The following is a 15998-nucleotide window of genomic DNA, read 5'->3' as shown; positions in this document are numbered from 1 at the left end:
TTTTTTCTGCAATAGTTGTTCTTGGAAATAATTTTTTTTAGTTGGTTTTAGTGCATCGATTTCAAATATGCAATTTGATAAAAAATCTGTCATTTAGTTTTTAAGCTACATCGATTTTAAAATTTGCAACTCGGTTTCATTTCCCAGTTTTAAAAATTTTAAACGAGTTGCTCTAATAAAAGTTTGACAAGACAGAAGTAATGTCATAATACATAATTTATATCGTTTTGAGTTTTAAATTATTTTTTCATAGTTTGTGTTCACATCGCCATGTCGTTTAAAAAAAGTTGCAAAAATTTCCAAAAAAAAAAAAAACAGTGGTAATAGTATTGCATATTTTACAATCGATATATCTCGAAAAATAAATGACATATTTTGGATCAAATTACATTTTATTAAAAATTTATCAAAATTTATTAAAAAAAACGTATAAAAAAAATTAAAAAAAAATATTATCAAAAAAATTCAAATAAAAAAGTTGTTTTTGAGCTAAAGTAATTGCATTTTGTATAATATACAGTTTACCCTTCCGTTCATAACATAAATTTCCAACGGAATTAATCCAATTTGTGAACTAGGCATTTGCTATAAAGCGTTTAGTCCTCATATGGGTAATTACAAAATTTGCCGTTATGTAATTCAAATAGGTAGTATGACCCGGTCCGCGTTGCTGGCCTGTTTTTTTTTTTTGTTTTTCGTGTAAACATTAATAACTGGACAGCGGAATCCTATGCAAATGCATATATGGTTGGGATGGTCGTAGAGAAAATCTGATTAGACAAATTAAAACGAATTAGTCCCAGAAATGTTTGCATATTTTGCATATCGTGCAAATACATATCTGCATTAAATGTGCATATGCAAAACCATATGCAAAAATATATTCAAGGATTTGTGGTCTAAATATCCCACCAAAATGGCTGAAATTTGGTATTAAGTCTTCGTTAGGGATATACAATCTGTCCGCATAGGTCCACGTCTTCATATAGCCCCCATAGAACGGTACCTACAGATATTCGGTATTTTGAAAGTTGTAGCTTCAATATCCCACCGAAATTACTGAAAATTGGTATTTAGTCTTCGTTGGGGATATAAAATATTCCACCTGAAATTTGTCGGCATAGTTCAACGTCATCATATAGCCCCCATTGAATGGGTCCTCCCGGTTTTCGTTATTTTGAAGGTTGTGGCCTCAATATCCCACCGAAATAACTGAAATTTGGCATTTTGCCTTCGTTGTGGGTATAAAACTTTCCACCTGAAATTTGTCGGTATAGGTCCACGTCTTCATATAGCCCCCATAAAATGGGACCTCCCGATTTTCGGTATTTTGAAGGTTGTGGCCTCAATATATCTCCGAAATGGCTGAAATTTGGTATTTAGTCTTCGTTGGGGGCATGTAACTTTACAACTGAAATCTGTCCGCATAGGTCCACGTCATCATATAGCCCCTATAGAATGGGACCTCCCGATTTTCGGTATTTTGAAGGTTGTGGCCTCAATATCCCACCGAAATGACTGAAATTTGACATTTTGTCTTCGTTGTGGGTATACAACTTTCCACCTGAAATTTGTCGGTATATGTCCACGTCTTCATTACGCCCCCATAGAACGGAACCTCCGGATTTCTGGTATTTTGAAGGTTTTGCCCTCAATATCCCTCCGAAATGGCTGAAATTTGGTATTAAGTCTTCGTTGGGAGTATAAAACTTTCTACCTGAAATTTATCCGCATAGGTCCACGTCTTCATATAGCCCCCCATAGGATGGGACCTCCCGATTTTCGGTATTTTGAAGGTTGCGGCCTCAATATACCACCGAAATGACTGAAATTTGGCATTTTGTCTTCGTTGTGGGTATAAAACTTTCCACCTGAAATTTGTCGGTATAGGTCCACGTCTTCATATAGCCCCCATAGAATGGTACCTCCGGATTTCTGGTACTTTGAATGTTTAGCCCTCAATATTCCTCCCAAAAAGCCTTTAATTTGGTATTAAATCTTCGTTGGGGGTATAAAACTTTCCTCCTGAAATTTATCGGTATAGGTCCACGTCTAGATATAGCCCCCATAGAATGGTACCTCCGGATTTCTGGTATTTTGAATGTTTAGCCCTGAATATCCCTCCGAAATGGCTGAAATTTGGAATTAAGACTTCCTTGGGGGTAAAAAACGTTCCACCTAAAATTTGTCGGTTTAGGTTCAGGCCTTCGTATAGCCCCCACAGAACGATACCTCCCGATTTTCGGTATTTTTAAGGTTGTGGCTGTGGTTATACATTTCTCTATTTTATTGCCTTGTCTGAAGAGAATTTTATACAGACAAATTGTACGCAAATACATTTTTGTACCTATTATTGAAATATTTGTTGCATAGGAAAATATTTAAAATGCATAAATTTTGCATATGCAAATTTAATCAGGAGCCAAAAATATGCCCAGTCCCAAAATTTGACATGATTCGGACCAAAAATAGGGGTTGCATAAAATTCCGCTGTCTATTAATAACCTATCTACATATTTATCTATCTACACATTTTTTAGATGTAATTCGAATTATTTTAGTTGTAATTCGCGAATTCCATTTGTAATTCGAAATATTTCAATTATAATTCGAATTATTTCATTTGTAGTTCGTATTTATCCCTTTGTAATTCGAATTATTCCATTTGTAATTTGAATTATTCTGTTTGAAATTCGAATTATTTATTTGTAATTCGAATTATTCCATTTGTAATTCAAATTTCTAGTGGAATTAATCGAATTACAAATGAAGAAAACTAATTTCGAATGGAATAATTAGAACTACAAATGGAATAATTTAAATTACAAATGAAAAAATTCGAATTATTGTAATTCGAATTATTGAAATAATTCGAATTATAAATGGATGGAGGATATAACTAACTTTTTTAATCCGTTTGTAACTTCGAAATATTCTTGATCGGCATAAAACTAAGTCAATATAGCGACATCCTTCAGCTGAAATCAGCTCGCAATATTTAACATAGAACTTTTCGATATTTTTAAGGTTTTAGCCGTATTATCCTACCGAAGTGGCTTAAATTTGGTGTTTAGTGTTCGCTGATCAAAATACAGTATAACTTTTTTATAACGAACTTCCCTGTAACAAATACTTATGTATGTACAACGAAGTTGTTTTTAGGGCCGAAGAGGCAATTCTCACACAAAATAATCTCTCTATAACGAATTTTTTCTATAACGTAGTAATTCGTCGGTCCCCAAGTGCTACGTTATAGAGAAGTTCGACTTTATAATGCAGTGCAACGCTGTTGTATAAAAGTCATCACAGTGATTACAATTTTAAACAAAAATGACTAAAAATTTGTGATTGTTTTAAGCTTTCGAATACATTTACATATATCGTCATTTCTCACGAAGTTAATAAAATAAAATATTATGCACTTTGGAGATGTTTTATGCTTCCGTATAAGTATTGTATAAATATATCTCACTAAGTCAAGTAATTTCACATAATTAAAACTTGCTCTGATGACAAAAGTAATAAAAAATACATCACTACATTTTCACTTCTTCAAAACAAAAAATATTGTATGCAAAATTTCCAATTCTTACCTGCGAATAACATTGAAAAGTTGCTAAAGCTTCCTGTCGAACGTGACAAATAATCAGAAGATGGTTTAATATCGAGCATGTTGTGGCACAAAAGGACTAAAGGTGGTACGGATTGTGGCCACTTTCAATGAGAAAGGCCGTCGGGTTTGTTTTTAATAATTTCTTTAATTTTCCGTTGGCAAATATATTTTCTTTACAAAACAACAAACAAATCAAAAAATAAGAATAATAAATTCAAAACTCTTTTAATATTTAAATTTTAACACAGCATTGCCGCGGCAGACACTGGTACTTGCACAATTCAAATGCGACAAATTATTGGTAATAATTTGTTGTTGTTTTTGTTATATGTAGTTGATAGTTTAGCTTAGGTGAATTATTTTTTCCGCTGTTTTTATTTCACTTTCACGTTTTGTTTTCTGTTGAATTTTTTTTTTGGTAAAAAATTGCTAAAATGTTTCAATGTGTTTAGTTGTTACGCTGCCTGTTTGGTTGCTGCTGTTCAATGTCAAAAGCGGAACAGGAAAAGGAACGGGAAAAGTAACGATCGGAACCGGTTACCGTTACCGGACACCTCGACTTCCGGACAACTTTGCTAGGCGAATTAAATATCTCGGTGTGTGTTTGTCTCTCACTATGGGTGAGAGTTTCTACGCGCCTCTTCGTGTGATGCGATACCAATGCAACAAACCGAAAATGACTCTATTAGACTTGGCTAATTCGTTTATATTTTCAAAATATTACTTTTTTTGATATTTATTAATATTTCAGTCTACTCAGTATTTGTTTGGTTGGTCTCAAGTCTTTATAGGCTTTGATAAATTACGTCAAAACACTTTTTATCTTGTTGGAATTTGTTTTTTTTCTATTTGGCTTAGTTCAATATTGATGGGTTGTTGTAAGCTACAATTGTTGGTTGGTTGTGTGACACCGGATTGCGACTGATCTGTGGCACGGTAACGTAACAATTGATTTCATTCCGTCGTCAAATCGCACATATCCTGCCAGCTACCGGCGCGTAGTAGTGATTTCATTTTTGCAACCCCCTTTCGGATGGGTGTGTGTGTCTGTGTGTATGGACTAGCGTTTGAATTCATTTTTTGGGAATTTTTCCCTCCCATTCATAGCCAGGGATTTGCAAAACTTTTCAAATTATTCGTCCAAATGTAGATGAGTGTGTGTGTTTGGTTGTGTATGTCTGAATAGACATCAATCTCTGAACTTGTTGTCTCCTCTATATTTGGTGGGGGTGAGTTAATGTTGTTATTGTCGTACAACAACTATTGTGGGGGGTGAACGAAGCACGGCCTGTGGTTGGGTGGTGAGTGGGTGGTTGTTGGTCCAAAATGCGCCTGTGTGTGTCTCTGGCACACGAAACGAACTCTGCACACCACAACCATAACAGTGAGTGAGTGTGTGTTAGCTAGAGAGAGTAAGAGAAGACAGCGCTGCCAGCGCGTGCCACATAAAAGCACCGGCAGTACTTACATTTATAATCCGCAACCAACACCCGTTTTCCGTTTAAACACCAATCAGGGCAAAGGCAAGGTGTGGCTTGTTGGCTTTTCAACCATCCCCACCATAAGGGAACTTTGGAAAATTGCAAACCGTTTGTTCCGTCTCCCCTCTAAATACAAATGCCTGGCTTGTCATGTAATTAAAAGCTTTTCTGTTTAAAAAATCAACGCTTCAGCGAATTCGTTAATATACTTGAAACATACATACACACACACACACCATTCATTGTTGGATCATCAAGCCATAATCAAAAATGCAAAAAAGAAAGAAAGCAAAAACCAACAATCGCTTGAAGCGTAGCACAGAAAATATTCATACAGCTCAGCGAACACCAGCGGATATTTTTTGTCAAATTGCTACCTCTAAGGAAGAGATGAATTTTTAACAGCAACAACAACAACATCTCCTATACTATTCAAAAAATTTGTTGACATTTTAGTGTTTTGCGTGTAGTTGTAATCAAACACCCCCACATGAACGTAAGTAAGTAAAGGATGGGAAATTTCAACAAATTCGTGGTCAAAAAGACAATGGCTTTATTTTTTTGTGGAAGGAATAAATTGGCAACAAATTTGTGGCTACTTTGAAGGATAGAGTAAGGAGCCAAATTGGTGTTAGTGGTAATCATGCCCGAATTGCATCCAGAAGGTCGTGAGTTCGATACTATGACAAGGCAACATCATATTTTTCGACAGTGGTCAATCTCGTCAGGAGTGGAAGAAGTCCAATGTCCTTTCAGAGATGTTCGTAACAAAACGTTGATTAAAGGGTACATATATGGGGCTTTTGAGCTATAAATCACGAGGAAGGGAAAGAGGAAATTTTGTGCTGAGCATTATCCGCATAAAGCAAAGTCTGCAAATTTGGTTAAAATTAGTTCACACATTGACATACCTATGTAGGATGCGAAGGACAGGGACTCATCTTGGATCACTTACCTATCGTGGTGTCAAATATGGAACTATTTCGAACACCTTATATAAATTTGCTAACAACAATACGGTATCCTTACATGAAGAACCAGCTGAGAAAGCGGGAAAGCGGTTACATAAGACTTTATCAACTACTAAAAAAGTATCAGCCGATTTGGTCCAAAGTATGGCGTTAGTAATATTCTATCCAACCTTAGTTTAAGTTCGAAGATGAGCCACATCGGTCCACTTCTTCAGATACCTTCCCCACAAAACTTCGGAAATACTCGGAAAAACTGTGCGCACGATAACTTTTGAAGGTTATATCCGATTTGGTCCATACTTTGCACATCGTGAAATTTCTACCAGGCATAGATGAGTAGTAAAAAATTTCGGAATAGTTCACTCAGGACCTGGTGTCGAAGCGATTGGATTTTTGTTGTAACAACTTGTATTCGCTGCCCCCATCATGACGGCACAAGTTTTATTAGCGGCAAGTCCATAATAATTATGATTGTTCCACAAACATCCCATACGGGAAAAGGGAGACATCTCTCATACCAATAAGTGCACCCCGATTCATATTAGCTCAATGATATGGGACCTACTGTTTATTGCCGAGTCCGAACGGCGTGTACCAACACACCACTTGCAGAGAAGTTTTACATGGATGAAATTCGTTGAAATTTTGATGTTGCTTGGCCAGGGAATCGAACCCACGACCTTTAGTGTGCATACCATTGCACCACGGTGGTACCCAAGTCCATACTTCCTGAGAAAATTGTCCGAAAGTTTCAAAAACCCCTATGGGTTGTTGGACCACACGATAACTCTCGAACGGATCAGTCAATTCGGTCTAAAATTAGGTGTTCTTAATATTTTGTCCAAACTTAGTTTAAGTTAGAAGATAAACCATATCGGTCCGCTCCTTTAGGTACCTCCCCCACAAAGTTTAAAAATGTTGGTAAAATTGTGCACACGATAATTCTTGATGGGAGCAACCATTTTGGTCCATACATTTCGTATCTTAATATCTCTAGGGAACATGGATCAGGTTCGAACATGGATTATATAGGTCCACTCCTTCCAGTACTTCCCACACAAAATTGAGATAATGGCCCAAAAGCTCCAAAAAATCATGCCGGCACCAACCAAACTGGGTAGTACGTAAGATAACTCTAGAAGGGAAACCCGATTTGGTCCAAACGTTGTACATCGTATTATATTGACGTCAGAAGTACTTCTTTTCTTTAGGTCCGAGGCTGAGGGTATATCTCTGTCGGCCTAGCCGACTGATACTTTTTTACTTATTTAATTTTTGTTTTTTTTTTTTTGTGGGACAAAATATTACGAAGGCCAAATTGGCCGTATCGGCTGATCCGTTAGAGTTATCGTGCGCTCCAGTCACTACACATGGTGCCATAGGGCTATTATCTCAGGATGTATTAACTTGCCCCAGAAAAAACTTGTACCAACATAATGGGGGCAGCGAATACAACATGTTACAACAAAGATCAAAGCTATTCGAAATCAGGCCTTAAACTGAATTTTTCCGAAATTTTGTGTGTGGAGGTACCATAAAGAATTGACATATATAGTCCATATTCGATCCTTATCTATGTCTCGTAAAGAAATTAAAATGGCAAAGTATGGACCAAATCGGTTACTGCCTTCGAGAGTTATCGTGCGCACTATTTTTGTGAGAAGTTTTGAATTTTTTGGGGGGAGGTACCTAAAGGAATGGACTCATATGGCTCCTCTTCGGACATAAACTAAGTTCGGAAAAGAAATATTACGATGGCTAAATTTTAGACGGAATCGGCAGATCCGTTCGAGTGTTATAATGCGTTACAACTACTGCACATGGTACCATAGGGGATTCTTAACCTTTCGGGGTATTTTCTCAGGAAGTATAGATTTGCTCCTGATAAAACGTGTACCGTCGTAATGAAGGTGGCGAATACAAGTTGCTACAACAAAAATCAAAGCGATTCGAGAGAAGTTATTAAACGGAACATTTCTGAAATGTTGTGTGGGAGGTACCCGAAGTGGACAGAAGTGGACCGATTGCGTCCATATTGGAACCTCATCTATGTCTGTTAGAAATTTCACGATGTGGAAATTATCGTCCAAATCGATTACTCCCTTCATAAGTTATCGTGCGCACAAATTTTCCGAACATTTGTGGGGGAGGTACCAGAAGGAGTGGACCGATACAGCTTATCTTCGAAATTAAGCTAAGTTTAGACAAAATATTACGAAGGACAAAGTTTGGACCAAATCGGTTCATCCTTTCGAGAGTTATCGTGCGCACAAGCCAGCCAGACAGCAGACGGACGGAAATTTCTAAATAGACTCCAAATTGTCTGAAACGGATTTCGTCCAAACATACTTGGTGTCTAAAACCATTATTTCGATGAGGCACATTTTACACATATGAAAGTGTATATACCCTCGTTAGCATAAATGCTGAGGATAAAAAAAGTTATATGCAGCGGGGAAATAAATATGCCAAAAATTATAGCCAAACCTGGCTAAAATCAACCGACACGGTTATATGGAAGCTAAGGACCTACAGTGCAAATATCTTCTGAATATGCACCTGCATACCCAAACCTTTTACACAGGCGGACATACATAGAATACACAATGCAGCTACAACCAATTTAACCCTCATAGAGCCAAGAATTGATTTGTCAATTAGTTTTGTCCATGGGAAGGTTCAAATCCGATAATTGTTGGAAATATGTATTTTTGTCCTTATTTTACTAAAATTAATAACTTGTGTTATGATCTAATATGAAACCTCCAAAATACTGAAAATCGGGAGGTACCGTCCTATGGGGCCTATATGAATGCGTGGAACTATGCAGACAAATTTCAAGGTGAAAGTTTTATGCCCCCAACGAAGACTTAATACCAAATTTCAGCAATTTCGGTGTAATAATGAGGCTAAAATCTTCAAAATACCGAAAATCGGGAGGTACCGCTCTATGGGAGTTATACCAAAACGTGGACCTACACCCTAAATTCTCAGATGGAATGTTTCATACCTCTGCTGAAGACTAACCACCAAATTTCAGTAATTTCGGTTGGTCATTATGACTAAAACTTTCAAAATACTGAAAATAGGGAGGTACGGTTCTATGGGTGCTATATCAAAACGTGGACCGACCATCCCAGTTTTTTGTCCTGGAGATTGTAAGTCAATAATAGGTACGTGTACCAAAATTGATGCACCTACAACAACTCCTTCTATTTTTGGCCACAGTTAATATGAACTCGCGACATAGTGCCTCGCGGTCCCTATAACGATGCATGTACAATTTCAATCATTACCGGCTACAACTTAAATAAGTGATGAACACTATGATACGGTTTTAGTCCTGGTAAATCCACCATAGACCAGATCTTCATCTTACGCCAAATCCTAGAGGAGACATAAGAAAAGCAAATAGTCCTGCATCCAAACCCCAATCAGCTGGAAGGGGTACCAAGCTATGTCTGAGTTTGACATTCCTGCAAAATTGATACGATTCCAGCAGTTAATAAAAGGAATGAACATATCTGTGAACATAGAGACATCATGCTGCTAGAAGTCTCCCTTGTCCCGTATGGGATGTTGTGGAACAATGTTTGTTCGTTTGTTTATCATGCTACTGGCTTACGCAGATGATTTTATTTACCTATGCACTAGGGCGAACCAATTTTTTCATTATACCCTACACCACAATGTGTATTATAAGTTTGTTTTTCGAAAAAATTCATGTAACACTGCGAAATTTTCATCGTAGACCCCTGTGTGGTACACCAAAATTCATATCTCGACGAGATAAAGCGATTTTGAGATGTGTGTCCGTCCGTCCGTCTATTAACAATTGTACGCACGCTACATGCAGCAATTATGGACCAATCTTCCATTTTGAATGCAGATCGTTTTCAGACCAGAATAGACCCCTATAGTTTTTGGCGATGATCGTGAAATATTTATTGAAATGGGACTAAAAAATGTTTTTGAGAATTTTCACTGCTACAACATTATCTTTAGTCCCATTTCGATAGGAATTGCGGCTTCCAAGCAAAATCCTGAAAACCTTTGACCACGATTTATTTCAAAATCCCTTCTTAATTTTTTTTGATTTTTCCCATCTGTGAACATTTTAGATTCAGAATCTACAAAAACTTCCCAGGCATAGGCATCGTCCACTTGAAGTTAATTAAGGCGCACCGTGCTTGACATTGTTTTGAAAGGAGGCGTTACAGTCCTAATTGTCCTAATTTCAACCTCCATATCTCAAAAATTTTAAAACCTAGGAAAAAGTCATAAATGCCAATCTTGTAGTGAATTTTCATAGCTACAACATTTGCTCTAATCCCATTTCAATGGGATTTGCAGTTTCCAAGAAAAATCGCGACAACCTAAAAAAAAAACTATAAATGCGAACTTTGATCGCGATTAATTCATCATTTTTCTCATCTATGAACATTGTAGTTTCGGGTCTAAAACCGCATTGGTATGGTCCAATTATTTCGTCGACCAAGGGCTTAAGTCGTTTGCACAATAACCCTAACACTATCTTGTAGGCGATAGGAAGAAGACTTATGCTTCTATAGTTGGAGCATAAAGTCTTATATCCTTTCTTATGGACGGGACACAGGATGCTCAGGTTCCAATCGTCGGGTACGCGTTCTTCCTGACAGATAGAGCTAACTAGCTGATGCATACACCTTATCAGCGTGTCGCCTCCGTTTTTAAACAGCTCAGCTGGTAGGCCATCAGCTCCTGCTGCCATATTAATCGTCAGCCGGTTTATTGCTGTCTTTACCTCATCTTGGCCGGGTGGTATACAGTCAATACCATCTTCTGGGATTGGATTTGTGGTATCTTCGTCAACTTCGCTACTATTGGATACCAACAGTTTGGAAAAATGCTCTTCCCATATTCTTAGCACACTATCTGTATCAATTACCAGATTACCTTGCTGGTATCTACAGGAGGATGTGCCAGTTCCAAAGCCATCAGTTTGATGTTTCACTCTTTGGTAGAATTTTCGGACTTCATTCTGTCTCCTGTACATCTCGATTTTTTTCACACTCCCGTCCTTCCATTTCTCTCTTTTTCCTGCGGAAAATACGTTTCTTCTCTCTCCTTTTCTCCCGACACTTCTCTCGTGCGCTACGCGTTGCTACTGATTGCAAAGTAGCCCTATATGCCGCATTTTTCTCTTCGGTAGCAGCACGACACTCCTGGTCATACCATGGATTCCTTGGTGGAGGTCTCTGGTATCCAAGTACTAATTTTACATTTGTTTGCATGGAGTGGACAATGTATTGCCATTGTCCTGATATGTTATCGGGACGAGGAGTGATTTGATTAAGCAGTTCGGCCAGTTGAGTGGAATATGCTATGGCTATCTGTTGTGATTGCAGCTTACCGATGTCCAACTTCCGTGTTGTGTCTGTTCGCACTTTGTTTGCTACGTTTAATCTGGTACGTACCTTTGCTGCAACAAGGTAGTGGTCCAAGTCTATGTTTGCACCTCGGAACGATCGTACATCCAACAAGCTTGATGCATGTCTTCCATCTATCACAATGTGATCAATTTGATTTCTTGTTCTTGGATCTGGCGACAGCCAGGTGCGCTTATGAATATCGAGATGCTTAAATCTGGTACTGCTAACTACCATGTTTCTTGCAGCTGCAAAGTCTATCAGCCTCATACCATTGTCAGATGTTTCACTGTGGAGATTGAATTTCCTTTCCAATTTTGGCATTAAAATTGCCTAGTACAAGTTTAATGTCATGGGCAGGGCAACGGTCATAAGTTTCTTCTAAGCGCTCGTAAAATATATCTTTCGTCTGTTCGTACTTGTCTTCAGTGGGAGCATTAGCGCAAATAAAGCTGATGTTGAAGAATTTTGCTTTTAATCGAATTGCAGCGAGTCTTTCATTCACTGGGGTGAAGCTGGAGACCAGATGTTTTAACCTCCGACCAACTACAAGGTGGCGCAAAAGTAATCCTCTTATCAGAAAATGCTATAAATTTTGCGATTGGCCCCTAATGTCAGATCTGTTTTGACATTTGTGTAGTAAACACATACGAAATACACGTTAATAAACACTGCTCCAGAACGCGGAATATTGGTGACGATGCATTTCCCGGGCGCCTAATCTCCCGTTTTGGCGATTTGCACTGGCCAGCAAGATCGCCTGATTTGACCGCTCCAGACTTCTTTTTGTGGGGCTTTTTTAATTCGCGGGTTTATGTCAACAAGCCCCAGACTCTTTCGGCTCATAAAGACAATATCCGTCAAGAATGTGAGGACCTGTCGCCGGAAGTTTTGGCCAAAAAAAAAGGGCTAAAATGATAATAAACTGTGGCGGCGGCCAGTTATCTGATCATATTCTCGACTTGATGTAAAAACATTAAAAGACCAAACAAAAATAATCCTCAAGAAGAATCAAAGTTTTTCTTTTTTTTAATTACAGCCAAAAAACATCGGAAGTTTACTTTGTGTCATGGCAGTTACAATACAGTGCGTCACCTTTAGGTATTGTTGTGACGCCTTTCCCGTTCCATCGTATTTCCTGTATGGCAGTAATGTCGGCCTTGTACTTTTCAAGTACATCTGCCAATGCGTAAACTGCCCTTCTTTATAAAGGGTGCGAACATTCCAAGTGCAAATTCGCAGATCATCAACTTTAGAGGGGTTTGTTTTTCTTTTCTTTCGTTTTTTCTAGGGAAGGGTTACTAACCCGACGCCCAAACCCAAGTTTTTAACGTTCTTATGGGTGAAAGAGCGGCACATGTTAGCTCACTACCTTTAACGGGTCTTAAAGGCAGTTCCCCAGGTAACACCACGGGGAGGTCAGTGTCCACTTGAGATGAAAGAGGGACCAAGATAAATCCTGGGCTTTGCCATGTTAAAGTCGGTCAGGACCGTTCCTTGGTATCTTCCATCCCCTAAACCGCCCTTAATACATAATATTTGGGGAAAATTATGTTGGTTTTGTAGCTGGTATTCGATCTGTCCGTAGATGAACGTTTCAGCGCACACAGGCTGAGGGTATATGCCTGTTGGCTTTGCCAACAGATACTTTTCTACTTGTTTTGTATACATTTGTATATAAAAACTCAAATATTAAACAAATGTGCATTTGCATAAAAGAACTATAAGAGAAACCACACATTTTTCCCCGTGTAGTTTCAATAAATTTAAAAAAATGTTAAACGGACAGAACGGGACGGGTACAAAAGTATAAATGGGATTTAAAAGATACCTAAATCTGCATTAAAAGATGATTGAAATAGCTATTTCCGAAAAATAGCTATCTCTTTCTTCAGAAACTGTCAAAAATTACGTATTCTCCTACATGGGTGAAATTGTCGGCTTTAGAAAACGATAAATTCAAATTTTCCAATATTTTTACCAAATTTTCTTTGTTTTCATATAAATTAAAAATCGGTGGCGACAAAAAAAGCTAGTCCTTGCACACACATTTATTCCAGGGGAAACCAATACTTCCATAGATAAAGACTACAAAAAGTGCCTATAAGCCTTACTACATCATTTTCAGAATCATTTTCTTCATATTTGTACCACACGCACTTCTTGTGGTGCCGAGTACTACCTTTAGAGGACTACAATATACAATATATTTCTCTTATAGGAATTCCATAGTTCCCGATATTAAAGTCTTGAAAGTCCTTAACACCTACATATGTGGTCTCTAACCAAAGCTGAATGTTCTCTTCTTGTGTCTATTATTTATTTTTTATAATATTATTTTCTCCTTTTCGACAATCATAAGCTGAGGGTACATTTCTGCAAGTACAAATTTCCAACAGGGATTAAATAAAAGCTTCCGTATACAAGCGTATAACATATCCTTTTCTTTTACACACAAGTGATGCCTTCTCTTTCTTGCGTTGGCACAAAAAAAGCTTTTCTTGTCCAAATATAAAACTAAGTGTGTGCCTGTGTGTGTGAGGATATAATTTCAACCCAACAAATATGGAGGATGTAACAGTTTTCATCATCAGTGCTAAACTCATGAACAACCACAAGTTGGCTGAGAATGTGAAAAGACACACACACACACACAAAACACGTACTATATTTGTCCATACGCCTGTGAGAATTTCTCTCACGTACTTGCAGAGAATAAAATGCTGCTTATGACTTTGGCTTTAGTGAATGTATCACATTTTTTTCTTACATACACACACGCGCACACATACTTCTGTGGAAAACTGGCACTCAAACTCACCAGAAGTCTTGTTTAGTGGGTGACACGAAGCAACAAGGACGGATGTATTATCCACTTCCTTTTTCCTTCCACCAAACACAAGGATATTACCGTTTCGTTGTCGTCGTCGTTGTTGTAGTTTTTGTTGCTGTTTTATGAATACGACAGTGTAGCAGCAGAGCCAAAAATTGCCCGGTAGTAGGAGATCATGCTCTAGCTCCACCTGCCCACCCTAACGTCGTTAACACCTCAATGACCCTACAAGTTCACACAGTTGGTAGCTACTAGCTGGCGTTGTGTTAAGTACTCGAATACAATACAATAACCGGCTGTATATGAATGGAGCTACCAAACGACCATCTCCGAATTGTGAAAAGCCCAAAAACAGCTAGGGAAAGCAGGTTTTGTTGTGTTGAGCTGAGCTGAGCTGAGCTAAATGACAGCCAGTTGTTGATAACACTCATATACAATTAAAGACACACATACGCACACACCTCCAACACTCCCACACGTTACATACAACACTTATGATGACTGCTGATATTACCACAGATATACAGTACGTGATTTTACGTCCAAGGTAAGGGAGGTGGGTGAGGTTGGTTTTCACAAAAGTTGAGGTGCTAAAATATTCCTCCTTTGCCCTACCCCCTCGCTATGTTCCCCCAAAAATGCAATGAAATGTATGTAAAGGATACTCTGCCTAGTTAATGGCTGATGACAGAGGAAGGAACGAACGCTTAAGTGTTGCACACTCTTGCCACCAATTCCTGCCGATTGTCGTTGACTGTTGGGTACTCTTCCATGTTTAGCAACGCCTGTAAAATTATGAGACGCACAGATGCCTACATCGCACTCATACCCACACTTGCACACACTGCGCCATCATCATATCCGCCAGTTATCCTGCCACTGCTGCTGCTTTGCCATCATCATAGACAAAAATGACACATAATACTTACGTAAGTGTATGGAATTTTGAGTGTGCAAATTGTGGGAGTGTTGGTGTGTGTGTGAAGACTTTTCGTTAAGGATATAAGTATGTGGTTGTTGGTTGCTCTTCTTCATCTACAGAGACTTAATTAATTTTTGCTATCAACGTTAGAATCGCTGGAGGTTTTGTCTTCATGCAAACTTATCAAAAAGCTACTTTCGTTACACAAATTTACATGGGAATTTTTTTGTAGCTGTATTTATTCTTGGCAAAAATGTTTACAACCTCCAGCTAGAGGAACAAACTTTATTCTCTATCGTAGATGGAAACATTGAAAGGGCTTTTTAAAGACTACTACAAAGGTCGCCAAAATAATTAAGGAATATTCAAAGATTCTATACTAGAGCAGATAGGATAAATATGGATAGAATGAAATAGAATAAAAAGTAATCACAAATATTTCAATAAGCAAAAATGAGGAAAATAATGGTATACTATCCGATGCAATTATTTTGTAAAAAGGCAATACAGTCAGTTCATTGCCCCAATTTCAATTTATATGTACATATACAGTTGAACCTCGATTATCCGTTAATCGATTATTCGGGAACCTCCATTATCCGTGATAGAAAAGAAATGTTGGACTTTTTCCATTTCTTCTATTTTTCGTTATAAACTTCAATACCCGGGAGTAAAAACACTTTCCAATTAATCTGATTTAGCAAACAAAAGGTAAACAAACGAAAACTTGAAATTTTCCCATATTACACAATTTGTGTATTTATGGTATC

At 37.9% G+C, this 15998-nt stretch overlaps 1 protein-coding gene across 2 annotated transcripts in view; it reads right to left on the bottom strand.

The window, feature by feature from the left end:
- Nucleotides 1-15998, bottom strand: part of Ets65A (DNA-binding protein D-ETS-3) — a 164731-nt gene that overhangs the window by 67304 nt on the left and 81429 nt on the right. The window contains exon 1 of one of the 2 annotated variants that reach the window (XM_073987862.1): nt 3594-4311. The exons of the other annotated variant lie outside the window; for it this stretch is intronic. Coding sequence (XP_073843963.1) covers nt 3594-3672 — 79 coding nt within the window. The 5' untranslated portion in view covers nt 3673-4311. Of the gene's footprint in view, nt 1-3593; nt 4312-15998 lie in introns of those variants that run through there. 2 annotated transcript variants of the gene reach the window in all.

The sequence above is a fragment of the Musca autumnalis genome, unplaced genomic scaffold (genome assembly GCF_047663935.1).
Source record: "Musca autumnalis isolate F117 unplaced genomic scaffold, ASM4766393v1 scaffold_4, whole genome shotgun sequence".
Classification (NCBI taxonomy): Eukaryota; Metazoa; Arthropoda; class Insecta; order Diptera; family Muscidae; genus Musca; species Musca autumnalis.
The sequence above is the reverse complement of the archived record's forward strand: the minus strand, read 5'-3'. Positions and strand labels throughout refer to the sequence as shown.